Genomic DNA, 14,902 nt, shown 5'->3' on the forward strand with positions numbered 1-14,902 from the left:
GGGCACAAACTGCTGGTTCGTTTTTTTTGTCCAAACAAGCATTTGGCACTTCGCCATCTTGCCTCCTCTAGCAGGCGCCCACTCCAAGACAGTGCCTTCACCTCCCTGCCATGCCTCCTCTGGGTGCTGCCTCCAAGCGGGCGCCTGCTAGAGGAGGCAGGCCTGCGAAGTGCCGAGCGTCTCTTCGGACAAAAAAACGAACCAGCACAAACCATTGGTTTGTGCCCATCTCTAGTTCGGACCTGGCAATCCATTCCTCTGCCCCGACCCTTGCACGGCAAACTGGAATCCAACTGGTCACAGATAAGCTAGCGAGCAATGAGAATCTCGTAGAAGTGGCAGTTCCTTAAGTATTTCAAAGACATCGGATTATCATTGCATGAGATTTTCTGATCTCCCATAATGCGAAATTGCTTTCTTTTGCGATCAGATGTCAAGAATTAAATGCAGGCTTCCTTTGCGTTTTGCTTCCTCAAACATGGTATTGAGGAGGCAGTCCTGTCGTTGAAAAAAAGGGTGTGCATTCATCGTTGAATGACACGCCAACTGTAGTGTCTGACTAGGTCCTGAGATTCACTCGGTTTAGTTTCAGTAGAAAGGCTAAAGGTGATGCAATCCAGAAGCTCTGTAAGGACGTTAAAAGTGACACATATCATAAAACACCGGTGTTCGTGTTCATTAAACAATGGAGCATAAAGATGGCATATTGTATGTGAGGAGTTGGTGGAGGAAGAAGACAAATAGCTGGATCTGAGTGTGCGAGGGCTATATCAGTTCAGTGCTGAGTCCCTGTTTTGCTGCTTCCTTCTAACGAGGCAGAAGCAGCTGTAGTCCAGTTCCATGCCTTTTCAGAAGAAACCTACTCTAAGTAGCTAACTTTTGCACCCTCCAGATCTGAGTGGTTTGCCTGGATCAAAGCCCCATGTATCGTGCTTACAGCAATGACGTACTCTGGCATCTGGCCTTGTGGCACAGTGGTTAAACTGCAGTACTGCTCATGATGACGGTTCAATCCCAGGTAGCTGTCTCGAGGTTCACTCAGCCTTCCATCCTTCTGATGCAGGTAAATTCAGTACCCAGCTTGCTCGGGGGGGGGGGAAGCAATGTGTAGCCTGTATAATTAAAAAATTTAAACCACCCAGAAGGTGCTTTAAGTGCTATGGGGTGGTATATAAGCAGCACATTTTGCTTTAATTTTTTTTAACCAACTCAAGCAATTATTTTCTGGACAACTGCCATCACAATGAGCAAACACTGTCTCTCTCAGCCTTCATCACCATCAGCTATGCTGGCTGCGGCTGCTGTGATGCGCAGTCCAATACCACCCGGAGGAAAATGTTTCATCCACTTCCGCCTTACATTCAGATACATGCCTAGCCTAGTGCACCCCACATGCCTTTCTCTTCTCCCTCTCTTTCCTCCTCCCTTTTTTTGGCACATATAGAATTTGGCACATATAGAATTAAACCATATCCCCCATGTCTATCTTTGATTAAACTGGGCCGCAGCTCTCCGATACGGATAAATCTCCAGTGCTCCGGGGAGGGTCACGCGAGGTTGTCTCTTTTATCATTCTGAGTGCAGTTTGAGCAACAAGAGGGGATCAACCACCCCAAAGAGCTTTGTTTTTCATGTCTGGCAACCGGTCAGGATGGCAGAAACTCGACCCCCCCCCCCAATGGCCCGGGGCCAGAAGGATAAGCTGGCCAGAACTGCAGCAGCTCAGCAACAGAGAGCAGGGGACAGGACAGGACAGATTATTTATAGCTGAACTTTCACAGGCTGGACAGCGTTCCTGCCCTCCTTTCCCGTTTTCCATTTCTGCAGCACTGATGCTTTTACAGCAATAGCAACCGTGAACAGCAGGGCCCAAAGCGGGATTTAAAAACTGCCCTCTGACGGAGGCACTGCTCTCCCTCTCTGTTCACAGGTAAGAAAATCCAATTCCCGGCTCAAAGGTTGACCCCATCAGAAAACCAGAGTCAAAATGGAAGGAGTAACAGGGTGGTGGGTTGGTGAGCGAGGCGACCTTCATGGATATGGCGTAGTTTTAGGGTTACCACTTTTTTTTTTCATCGACTGGACCTCGTGTCTTGAACGGCAGCCCATCGCACAGACAAGCAGGCTGCAGTTCAAAAGGTAAGAGGCAGGCGAAGTTTCTCCTGACTTTTTATATCGAGGGCAGGGGATTCATCTCTCCTTGTCAGGAGGAGACAGTGAAAAAAAGGACAGAGCCAGTGACTGGGGAGGTGCAGGTGGGTGTCTTCTCTAGCATGGTTTTAGCCCAGCTGATGCTTCTCTGCAGAGTCAAAAACAGAAAGAGAGACAGAAAGGAGGGCACATCAAAACCTGCACAGATTTAGGTCAAGCCACGTTATTTGGGTTCCACGTTTCTCAAAGCATAGGAAAAAAACCCACAGAAGTTAAGTATGAGCTGCCGAGGTGTTGCAGATTAGGACAACCAAGTCTTATAATGCAGTTCCTAGCCAATGGTCTTTCCCTACAGCTCCTCCAGGAAGTGATTCCTGTACTTTTAAGAGTTGCTTAGAAAAAGAGCTTTTGGCAGCAGCTGCTTTTTCCGCAACCCATGCCTGCAGAGATGTTTTCCTTAATACAACTATTAGAGAAACTGTGCCCTCTTTTTCACCTGGCCACCTCGGGCATGACTACAATATATTGTTATTAATAAATCATCTGACTTACTTACGATGACCCTTTTCAGCATTTTCTAGGTGAATACTCAGAAATGCATTACCGTTCCCTTCCTCCAGGGGGCGCCCTGGGACTGTGCAACTGGCCCAAGGCCACCCAGGCTGGCTCTGCTCCCAGGAGGCACAAGTGGGGAATCTAACTCCCAACTTGTGGCTTCACAGCCAGATACGGAGATAGCTGGGCTAATATTTTTAGTGACATTTCTACTCTGCCTTCCTGGTCAGCTTATGACAGTAAACACATGGTATATACAGCTCTCTTCCCACCCTCAGCCCCATTTTTATCCTCCTTAGGTAAAGGTTCCCCTTGACATTTAGACCAGTTGTGTCCGGCTCTAGGGGGCGGTGCTCATCCCCGTCTCCAAACCAGAGCTGTTGTTTGTCCGTAGATAGTTTCTGTGATCACGTGGCCAGCGTGACTAGACACGGAATGCCGTTACCTTCCCACCGTGGTGGTACCTATTTATCTACTTGCACTTGCATGCTTTCAAACTGCTAGGTTGGCAGGAGCTGGGACAAGCGACGGAAGCTCCCTCCCATCGCTTATCCTCCTTACAGCACTGCAAAATAAGTCAGTCTCAGGGAGAGTAACTGGCCCGTAGTCACCCAGCACGTTCCATAGCTTAGTGGGGACCAGACAGATCTCCCAAATCCAGTCCAACCAACTTACACTGCACCGCAGTGGTGTAATGAGGAGGAAAGGGGAGAGTGATTATTATGGCTCATCCCGCCCCCCCGTCAACTTGGATTAATTCGAGGTTGCCCATGCTGGCAACCTGGAATCAATCCAAGTTGACAGGGAGGGGCAATGAGCCATAAAATCTTGTGCTCCTAGCAGGAAAGAGGATATGCGCCGGATATATTTCGAGTCTGTGTCACATGGCCAAGTTTACGCTACAATTTGAAACCTACAGAGATTACGCATAATGGAAGGAGAAGCCGCTACTCGGGCCGGTAACCTTTCCAAACCTGCTGAAGAGGCAGAACTGCAGCACCCAGCAGGTTGCCTGAAGAACTTCAAGCAAAGGGGAGGAACATCTGGCCCTCCTCCAGATGTTTCCATCTACAGTTTGTATCCCCTTTTTGTATCCCCTGTTTCTTAGCCAGATCAGACGGGACTTCTGGAAAGTGAAGTCCAACACATCCAAAGAACCAAAACCTCCCCATCCCTGGTTTTATAGGCAGAACAGCCCACGAGGAGTCTCCTTCAAAGAGGAAGCTTCATTCATCTGGTTCACTTCATGCAACAAAAAATGACAAAAAGCAAAAATGTGCTGCTTTATGTACCACCCCGTTGCATTTAAACACTCTCTGGCGGTTTCCAATATAATTATGTCAAGAATGCCATAGCTGGCTGGGTAGCCCAGTGGTTTAGGTCTCTGGCTGCAAAGCCAGAGGTCAGGAGTTTGATTCCTCATTGTGCCTCCCAGAAAAAAAAAAGCCAGTCTGTATAATCTTGGGCAAGCCAGAAATCCCCCGAGCCTCCCCATAAGAAGGGATTGGTAACCTACTTCTACCTAGAACATCCTGGAAAAGGGTTGCCATTCTGGACTCCCAGCTGGATTCGTCCATATCAACAAATGAGGAGCCAGGTCTTTTGTAAAGCTAACGACTCTCCACTGCTCATTCCAAACCACTCTCAAAATACTTTGCTTCATGACAAGGAAAGCCTGCCAAATGGCACCAATTCTGGGGAAATGCATTACACAAATGCTGTGAGGGATACAGCTAAGCTCAAAGGGAACAAGGAAGATAAGGTAGGCTGGATGGCATCATCATTCCTGCTATTCAGAAACCCCTGGGCTTTGCAGCTGGTCCCAGGACTGGATATTCAGGAGGAGCTTTGAGTTGTGTGGGTTTTCTTCTTCCTAAGTTTCTAGTCCTCAAGGCTGCAGAAGCAGGTTTAAAAGTCCAGGGGCTATATTTCTTAAAAGCCAAAGGTGTGTGGAGCTGTCCATCGTATGTCATACATCTGAAGACCTGGATGAGAACCCACGACTAGGCAAGCCGCTCTAACAGAGCCCCTCCTATCTCTTCCTTGGCTTTTTCCCTTTGAAGAATTTTGATCCTGCAGTTCTCATGGCTCTTAAACCAATATTTTGTGACCAGCGTGTTGGCTATATTGTATTCTAATTTTCATCTCAGTTTTAAAACTCCTGCCAGTCACCCTTGGGCCTCGTGCACGGAAGAGCATAACCAAAACCTGACCAAGCAATACCGAAATAGGACAAGAGGGTTTGAAGTGACTCCGGGCTGAGCTGAAGGTCTTAAGATGAGTCCCTCTGCTCCGGGTAGAAGCCGAAGGCACGTCCCTCTAAGCAGTTAAAGGATTTGAGAGTCCTGAACAGGAAAAGCGAAATTAACACGGGCTTGTGACATTCTATATTTGGAAATGCAAAATAACACATACAGGAATGCTTACCTGCATGCAAATATAGTTGGTTTTATTTAGAATGATTTATTTATTAGTCCATAAGACGTCTAGGCTTCCTCCAACCCATACAGGGCAGTATTTTATGTATATCTATCAGAGTGGTCTTAATTGACTAGATAGGCGGGATATAAATAAATAAATAAATAAATAAATAAATAAATAAATAAATAAATAAATAAATAAATATAAAAATATAAAAATAAAAATAAAAATAAAAATAAAAATAAAAATAAAAATAAAAATAAAAATAAAAATAAAAATAAAAATAAAAATAATAATAATAATAATAATAATAATAATAATAATAATAATAATAATAATAATAATAATAATAATAATAATAATAATAATAATAATAATAAACAAAAACAAAAACAAAAACAAATTCACACTGACTTCAGAGGGACCTAATGCCAGATATGCAAACATGTAGAGGGGCTGCAGCTTTATCTCACATGGCTTACTGTTTGCTTAACCAATGTGAACAACAACGCAAGTTTGTGTATATGTGTGTGTGTGTGTGTGTGTGTGTGTGTGTGTGTGTGTGTGTGTATGTATGTATGTATCTCTCTCTCTCTCTCTCTCTCTCTCTCTCTGTGTGTGTGTGTGTATGTATGTGTGTAATCTGGGGCTAATAATAGTGACCTGCCTTTCAGGAATCATTATGAGATGCTTTCCCACATACAACATAAAAATTCCACAAGTTGTTGGCAAGCCCCCACAGGACAATATTGTGCATTCATAGGAAAAAGCCCTGATAGATCAGGCTAAGGATTTACACAGGCCACCACTGAGTTGGCCCAAGACATCTGTCCGCCTGAAGCGTAGCAGCAAGCCACCACCGACTGTTTCTTTTTAAAACATTTTATTAGTTTTTCGCTCTATCTACATTTAATTTGTGCTTGTCAAACATCGTATTACATGATTTGCTTACAATTATTTGTTTTTTACATCTCAGTGTCTTCCCAGTTGTCCCCCCAAATTCCAGACATCTTTCAGACATTCAAATCATTCATGTACACATTTTAGTATATAATATGGCTACTATCATAATATTATTTTCATAGTGTACAATATTCTCAAGATCTTCGAATAACATTCTTACTAAAAGTAGTTCCAGATCCATGCCCCAACCTTATACAGTATCTAGTTTAATGTACCTAAAATGAAGACCAACCATATTACATCTTTACTCTGGTTAGAGTTCCCTTATTTCAATTTAAATTCTCCTTTTTAATATAGAGGATATGCTCCTTTACAATTCCTGAAGTTAAATATATACATGTTTTTCAACATTAAGGGCCCCCTTCCTATTTTTCCCTTTTTCATCTCTCTAAGTAATTCCCTCTCTTATTTCTCTTTTTTCACTTTTTGTTTCTCTAAGTATTCTGCCATCTTTCATGACCTGTGAAACCATTTTGTGCATCTGATTTATCTCCACTAGATCTTCATGCACTTGGGCTATCTTCAATAGATCTTCCAGGCCTTTTAAAATTAATTTTGCTGATTTTCTGCCCTTGTCTTCCCTTAATACTCTCCTCGGATCCAAGATTGAAGTTGTTTCTCTTAGGTTTTCCCCATTAATTTCCTCCAGCTCCTCTTTTGATTGGCACGCATCATCCAGCACACTCTCATTTCCTTCTTCGTTATTCTGTGTCTCTTGTTGACTATAATTCTTCAGATGTTCATTGAATAATTTTGCCTCTTGATAGTGGGATCTCACTATTTCTAGTATTGTTTGAAGGGTAGATTTTGTTTCATCCCCAAATTGTCCTTGTTGTGCCATTCTGTTCCAGCTGCCCAAGAGCTTAAGCCAAGATTCGAAGCCCCCAAGTCTCACAGTCCAGTTCGATGATTGTATCTGTGTCCTAGTTGATCCTTGGCAAACTGATGCCAGCTAAACAGATATTCCAAGTCTCCAGAGTCAATTCAAAGAGTCCGCTTTGGCTAAATAGGCCTGAACCAAGATTTAAACTCCCAAAGTACCAAGGTACAATGCAATGGTTGTATCCGCGGCCTGATGGCCTAATTCCCACAGGTTTATGCCAGCTAGTCAAACACAAGCACTTCCAGCTCCTGGGGCAGTTTCAGAAGATCTACTCAGGCCAAATAGGCCTGAGCCGAGGTTCAAAACCCCCAAACAGCAATAGAGTACTCAAGGCCAATGGGTCCCAACCTTGGGCCTCCAGATGTTCTTGGAGTACAACTCCCAGAAGCCTTTGCCACCAGTTCTGCTGGCCACGATTTTTGGGAGTTGAAGTCCAAGAACATCTGGAGGCCCAAGGTTGGGGACCACTGCTCAAGGTCACTGTTCTGGACATTATGCCAAAAGACTTCAAGTAGTCAAAACATAAGATAAGTCCAGACTTAACTAGTAATAACTTACGAGAAAATTTCTTAAGATTTATAACGGCAAATTATAATATTCTTAAAGTATATTTTAAATGTATTTAAATGAGTAGTTAATGTCCCATTAATCTTTAAATTATTTTCTTTACATCAACTCTCCCTCTCTCCAGATTTTCTGCTGCTCTATGATTGATAGGAGATTCCTTTTTATGTATATAGGAATTGTCTTTTCCAGGGGTAATCATAAGCAATTAGTTGTAAAAATATATCTCACCCGATAGTAACACTTATGTTGAATAGCTGATTGTTGCTTCTCTTATTGCCGGCTGCCGACGATTTTCAAGCAAGCTCTAGCTGCTTGTTTCTGCCCGTTGGCTTATTGGGGAGTTTCCTGGATCAAACGGAGATGACCGCCATCCCCCCGCCGTAATCAACAGGCTTCCCCCCCGTCCAAGCCTTCCATTGGCTGACAGCCCCTCCTTGTTTGGTGTGACTACTTATTTAGGGGTAGAGTGCTTCTGAACATAGAAGTTCAATTAATTGGGGTGATGAACAAGGGCCGGCGCAGCTCCTCAACCTCTAGGAGTGGGTATAATCTTTTCGAAAAGCTGCCCATCCCTGAAGTTCACAGCAGTATATACTCTAGATACTTGGGACAAGGATTTTGTTTTTTAAGCCCAATGGAAGCCACGAAGCAACCCTGAGACTTATTCTGAGAAGGCATCATTTGGCGGGCCTCAACTCTGCCAAGTCGCCAAATTTGCTTATTTTTTTTAAAAGGAAAGCAAAGCAAACCTGAACCATTTGCTCCCCCAATCCTGCAATACAGCCTTCCATAAACTGACCCCCTCCAGGCATCCCGGACTACAACTCCCATTATCCCCAGCTTGGCCGGCCATGCTGGCTGGCAGGGGGTAATCGGAGTTGTAGTCCAGGAAGTGCCAGGTTGGGAAATTTCTCTTGTACCGAGAATGCGGAAATGTAAACGTCCAGGAACAGCGAGACTGAGAGACATTATTGACGTGACACAGTGAGAAGCCGAAACCCAATATTACAGAGAAACGCCTGTGTGCACCTGTCACACACACACACAGAGGCAGTGAAAAACACAGGTTTTTCAGGCCGTTACAACGGCTGCTCGCGGAGAAAACAGACGGAATGTCAACTTCATAGTATTTATTATTCGCCCGCCTGAAGAACAAGGCTGGGTAAAGGGGATGCAGAAAACATTTAAATGATTACGATACATTTCTCCCTGTCCCTGCTCCCCCGATTTAATCAAAACGAACATCTGTTGATGCTAAATGCGTGAATGCAAACCATCCCAGAAGCAAATTAGAGGCGAGAGAAGGCATGAGAGGGGTGGTATTAGTGGGGAATCACCTTTTAAAAACATCACCCCTTCACCACTCCAAATAGCTTAAAGGGTAGCACTGTAGTTAAGGGGGGGATGTGAATTAGTCTTCTGATAGCCGAAGACTACAGGAAGAATACATCCTCTATATACATGCACTCCCCGTCCAACTTCATTCTACCCTGGAGTTCGTGTTCAGTGGGTGGGGCCTTCACAACAATGCACAAAAGGGCTCGCCCGCAGAAAACCTAGACAGCAATTACCTGGTGCAAAAACTGGACTTACCGAAGTTTAGGACACACACACACACCCAATTCACTCTCTGGGTATCTGCAAAACAGCCCATTCTCAAATGCAAAGGTGCCGGCCGCATTGTGCTCTGGTTTGCAGACTTCCAACCAGGTCAATGATTCTTCTTCCTGCCTGCACACAAATTGTTTTTTGCAGCCCAAAAAGGAACCTATTCTCCCACCCCCCGCTCACACGCACACTGTTCCCATGTCCCCAAATTTCCCTTTCTTAAATCTTTCCAAAAAGCATGCGGTGTCCTGCAGTAACCCAACATGATTTAACGTCCAGAGCAAGAAGGGGAAGAAGAAAAGCAAATTACAGCACTCACCTGTCTTCAGCATCGAGGGCCCGACAGCCAGAAATCCTGACCCCCAAATATATAGGAGATCTGCTCATTTGTAGGAGAGACTGGGGCCCAGGAAAACTTCGCGTGTTTGGACTCTAGAACTGGAGTTGGCTGGTTGTTTGTGTGTGCTGAATATCAACACTAAGCTTGGTATCTCACTGCAGCCTCAAAGCACACAAAACGTCTAGGAAACAGACCACGTGAATTCTGCATATGACAGTGATCAGAAAGGTGGGTTTCTCCTCTGTGATTCCAAGGGGAGAAAACTGGGGTTCAAGGAAGCAAATCAAGATATCTGAAGGACACCCATAAAGGTCCAGTGTACCAACCGCAAGAGGAGCAGGAGGGGAAAAAACAGAGCAAGGAGTGGACAGAGCGTGTGAGGGTAGCCGCATGCATAAGAGGATAGCTTAACCTAGAGATTATGTTCATTACCTGATATTAATAGCACTGACTTTGTGAAGAGAAGAGCAGTCACACAACACAGCTCCAGGGACACCAAAACACCAGCTGGCCAAAGGCCATCCACAGCGGCTTGTGACCTTCAGGGTGGCTCCCCCGGGACCCAAAGGAAAAGCTCGGCAAGCAAGCTCAGAGCACCAGGAAGAAAGAGACCAGAAGGGGAGCTTTGCAATTAGAAGCAGTGTTGGCTTGAGCAGTAAAGGACATGCGATTAACCACCAAAAGTTGTTTGCTAGCTCAGCAAGTGGTCATTCAGCTTGGTTTTCTCTGGGGACTGAAGTTAGGAGGAAACAAGGAGCTCAAGTTTCCTTTTGACTATGAAAACTTTGAAGAATGAGGCTCTGGAAGGGTAACAATTTATCAGTGAGTTGCAAGGCTCCTGTCTCGTCGGTTCGGCCTTCATTCCCACCTGCTCTGCCTCTATAAGTCCCATGCAGAGCTTGCCTAAATCAGCTTTCAACAGATGAGAACTGGATCTTTCTGCATGCCGGCCACATACCCCACCGCAAAGCTGGGGACCGTCCAGACGGACAACTGGAGATGCACCATTCCGAACCAGAAACCTTCTGCCTGCACAAAGTATGTGATGCGCCACTGAACTCTGAATCCAGCCCACTCTTGTGGCATTTTCCTGGAGGAAGGAGATACAGGATGAGGGGTTCCTCTGAAGATGAGGAAGAGGTGAGAGTGCGAGGCCAGCTTCCCTCCGGGTGTCGAGATAATCAGACAGTGACTATGGAGGGTCTGCCACATCAGTAGGATTGTCTGGGGCACATGGGCCAAGAGGGGTAGGAGACGTGGGAGAGAACCGGTGATTTGCACCCAGAGATGCTGGATACGTGCAGGGTGGTGAGTATCGAGATGCACAGCTGAAAAGAGGTACTTTTTCGGGACTAGATATTCTAGGCTCCCCTACCCATCAAGGCTGCTGTACTTCCTCTCCAACTCAATAAATATTATGTCTTCTACCGAGAGCTTGGGAAAATTTGAGGCAGTGTCTATGTTGGTTAGGGGAAATCTGGTTGGTTAGTTAGTTAGTTAGTTAGTTAGTTAGTTAGTTAGTTAGTTAGTTAGTTAGTTAGTTAGTTAATTTGACTTTTATACCACCCATCTGGCTACAAGGCCACAAGGTTCCCTCCCACATGGAAATTAACCTTCCCCCCCCCCCAATGCCATGTCTGTCTCGGATAGACTATTAAGAAATCAGTGCAAAAGCAGTTTATGACGTATTAAGGCATTCTGTCATTTTAAAACATTTCTTCCAAGCGACACGGGCTTGAGAAGCTTTAAGCATCATTGTACTTGGCCAGAATACAGGAAAGAGGGGGCTGAGTAAACAGATCAAATGCTCCCTTAAAGCTCCGTAAGCAAAGCAGGCTAGAGTCACTTAAGGCTAGTCTGTTCCTCAGGACAGACAGCCCCACCCGAGCTGGCACTGTTGAAGGCAGGACTGGGGGAAATACGCTGGACTACAAGTCCCACCAGCCACAGCTAGCACGATGAATCATGATGGGAGTTACAGCCCAATGACATCTGCTGGGTCTTATTCCTTCACCAAGCTGGTACACTTCAAATGAAGGATTCTCTTGCTGCTGAGTACAGTAGGACTCCCCCTTATCCGCGTGCTCAGTATCCACAGTTTCGCTTATCCACTGCCTGAAAATGTTAAATTAAAAAAATCCCAGAAATAGGCATTTATATATGTTTCCAAGATATATTACCGGAACAGTCCACAAGACAGAACCAGAGACTATGATAATATACTGTAGTCTAATATAGATACCCGGTCGCTATTATCTGTGATTTCCAGAACCTGTGGGGTGTATGTGTGTGGTACCGATCCCTTGCAGATACCACGGCTGACCTGTAGAATTACAAGAGGATGCTGTTCAAAGGGCTTGCATAAGTCAAACAGTGCAGGTCAGTGGTTAGAGATTGGGACTTGAGTAAGTCTCCACCGAGCCATGCAACTCCCAGGAGATCCTAGGTTGGTCACATCTTCTCAGCGTGGCAAGTTGGACAGTCCATTCCCAAGAGAGGAGGTGAGACATGCGCACATTCTAAAACTACCCAAAGGAAAGCCAGCAAGGAAAATAACTACGGAGGCAAGCCGATTCTGCAAAAGCCAACACTGCAGGGTTCCAGGCGACCGACGCTGACGGCTAAAAATAAATCTCCCCATTTGCCTCTCCTCCCTGCACAACTAAAGGGAAGCCACACTCCACGGGCTTGTCAAGTTGACCTCAGCTTTGCCTTCCAGTACGTACGACAACATCTTCAGATGACCCGGATCCCCCCAAAGACTGGCCGCTCGGTGGATCCGAAGAAGAAAACACGGTGAAACAAGAGCACATGGATTTTTCCCCCTAATGTTTCTACAAATGGAACCATGTTTGAAGTGAACTTTATTACGAGAAAATGCTTGTCAGCGACCTTCCAACATTCCTAGCAGGTAGGTTTTGACTCTTGGCTGAGGCAGCCGTTTCCTTTTTTTTTTTTATCTTGAGGTTTACTCAAGGTATTTAAAGCCACAAGAGGCTGGGGAAAGGGGATGTAACGGGAAATGTGTTTAATATTTTCTTGCGCATTGCTAAATCTACGTGAGGAGGCCACAAAAGAGAGAGAGAGAGAGAGAGAAACAGCTCTCCTGTGAGGTCTTCCAGTTGAGTACAACTCTAGCTGTTGGCTGGAGAGCATGGTGTGAGTCAGGTATCTGGTCCTAGAGGCTGGGAGTGTGATGCTCCTTGGTGCATCTCAGGAGAAGGAGCCGGCCTGGGTAGCCTTAGGTAAACTGCATATTCCCTGGGTGTGCCCAGAAGGAGGGAATAGTAAACCAACAAACGAATGAACAAATGAATGAACAAAGGGTCGGTTTGTAACTGGCCGGACAGCACGCAGGATTTGGGTAGGAAAGGAGGCTCACGGACAGCCCCCAAATTATAGGATTCCCAAGCTCTGACGGTACAGATCGCCAGTTTTCAGCCATGAACTTTGGAGGGACACCCAGTTCAGGGAGAAAGTTCTTCTGCTACTCCAGCAGACCTCTGAAGCTCAGCAGTGGACTGGAGAAAGATGCTTCTTCTCTCTTCCCAATCCTCTCAGCTCAGGAGAAAACATGCTGCTCCATCCAGCTGTGCTGAGTGCCCTCAAGGCTGTTTCTGAGCACCCTCAAGGCCTGGAAGGTCAGCAGAATTGAGGCCGCAGGAGTGTTTGCTTAGGCCAGTTACCCTTTGGACCTTCCAACCAGAGCAGACCCATCGAATCAATGGGATTTACACAATGGCTGATGCCCCATTGAGCAACTTATTGAACGAGTCTCTACTCTGTTCGGGACTCTCAGATGGATTTAGATGTTGGACTTCAAGTCCTAGGAAACTCTCAGACACGCTCAGCAGCCCGCCTGCTGGGTTTTTCCTGGAGTTCTGGTCCAAAGCGGTAACTTTTCCGAACGCTGCCCGATCTCCGTTTCAGAGCTTCAAATTTAAGAGGAAACTCAATATCTATCCTTGCAATCATGAAGTTGGAGGTTGCCAGACGAGGAGAAACAGGTACCCTTGGGGGCATAAAGGGTGCCTTTACAGATTCCTGCTTCAGGGTCATCCTATACAGAAGGCCTCCTTTACCCAGACTTTCGGGAAGAAAATATTTTAAATAAGTAAATGACTATAATAAGGCTTTTCCCATGGAGTAAAGAACACATATATGGCATGTAGGCTGGGCTGTGTGCCAGTTAACACACACGTCTCTTCCTGTCTATCATGGGGTGGGAAAGCTCAAATCTTCATCATCATAATATGTCATGAAATCAATTCAGATCCACATATGTAGGACGGACTCCCTATAACCTAATGACCCTGTCCAAACCAGTTTGCCCTAGACGATCCAGTTATTCAAGGGACGGCTATAAAAATGCTGTATTTGATTCTCCCCATATTTTACATATATTTGTTGTACACTTTTTAAATAACATTTTGTATATTTTAAACATATAGTAACATGTTTTATGAACTGGCTGTACACTTTTTAAATTGCATTTTGTGTATTTAACCACACAATATGTTTTATTAACTGATTGTACATTTCAAAACTGCATTTTGTATATTTTAGCCCTAAATATGTTTTATGAGCTGGTCATCTGACCGTAATAAATAAATACATTCAGATTCACGGTAATCCTTTCCAGGGTTTTCTCGGTATTCAGTACTCAGAAGTGGTCTACCATTCCCTTCTTCCGGGGGTGGGCGGGCGGGCGCATGCCCTGGATCCGTGCAACTTGCCCAAGGCCACCCGGGCTGGCTTTTCTCCTGGGAAGCACAGAAAGGGAATCCTATTTTCAAACCCTGAGACCTAAACTCACTGAAATATCCAGCCGGCACTGGCCTCTTTTACTCAAAGATCGTCTGGTGCTTCCGATCACCCATGTATGGGTGTGAAAGTTAAGAACAGTTAAGAAAGCCGGCTGGAAAAAAATATGATTTGTTTGGAACGTAGTGCTGCAGGAGAGATCTGGTGCCAGAAGGTTTGTACAACGACGACAACAATAACAACAACAACAACTTAACTGGTTGGATCAGGAGTCATACTTAAAAGTAAACACATGGGAATCAATGGGAACTTATGATAGTTTAGATTGATCGTAACATGCTAATAATGAATGGGTTGTTCCTTTTCATGACACCAATAAGTCTCCTGCTTGGGGCAACCACCTCACTCTGGCCAATGTCAGAGCCGGCCCTGCTGGTCATAACCCGGAGACTGGCCTGGGCAGCCAGGTGGATGGTATAAAAAAAATCAAATAAATTAATAAATAAACAAACCTGCATGCCAAGCAGATGGTCCCTCCGCCTCCCTCTCTGTAGCAAGAAACAAAACAAGGCAATTTTTTTTCTAGAAGTGTCTGCTTGGACAATCCACATCATTCCAGACTATCATTTGTTGTCAGCAGATGCTTAAAA

General features: G+C 45.1%; 1 protein-coding gene across 3 annotated transcripts in view; it reads right to left on the reverse strand.

Moving 5' to 3' along the window:
• The window catches only part of UCKL1 (uridine-cytidine kinase 1 like 1), a 54,583-nt gene that overhangs the window by 32,960 nt on the left and 6,721 nt on the right, over positions 1 to 14,902 (reverse strand). The window contains exon 1 of one of the 3 annotated variants that reach the window (XM_072996704.2): positions 9,468 to 10,462. The exons of the other annotated variants lie outside the window; for them this stretch is intronic. Coding sequence (XP_072852805.1) covers positions 9,468 to 9,535 — 68 coding nt within the window. The 5' untranslated portion in view covers positions 9,536 to 10,462. Of the gene's footprint in view, positions 1 to 9,467; positions 10,463 to 14,902 lie in introns of those variants that run through there. 3 annotated transcript variants of the gene reach the window in all.

Source organism: Pogona vitticeps, chromosome 4 (assembly GCF_051106095.1).
Source record: "Pogona vitticeps strain Pit_001003342236 chromosome 4, PviZW2.1, whole genome shotgun sequence".
Taxonomy (NCBI): Eukaryota; Metazoa; Chordata; class Lepidosauria; order Squamata; family Agamidae; genus Pogona; species Pogona vitticeps.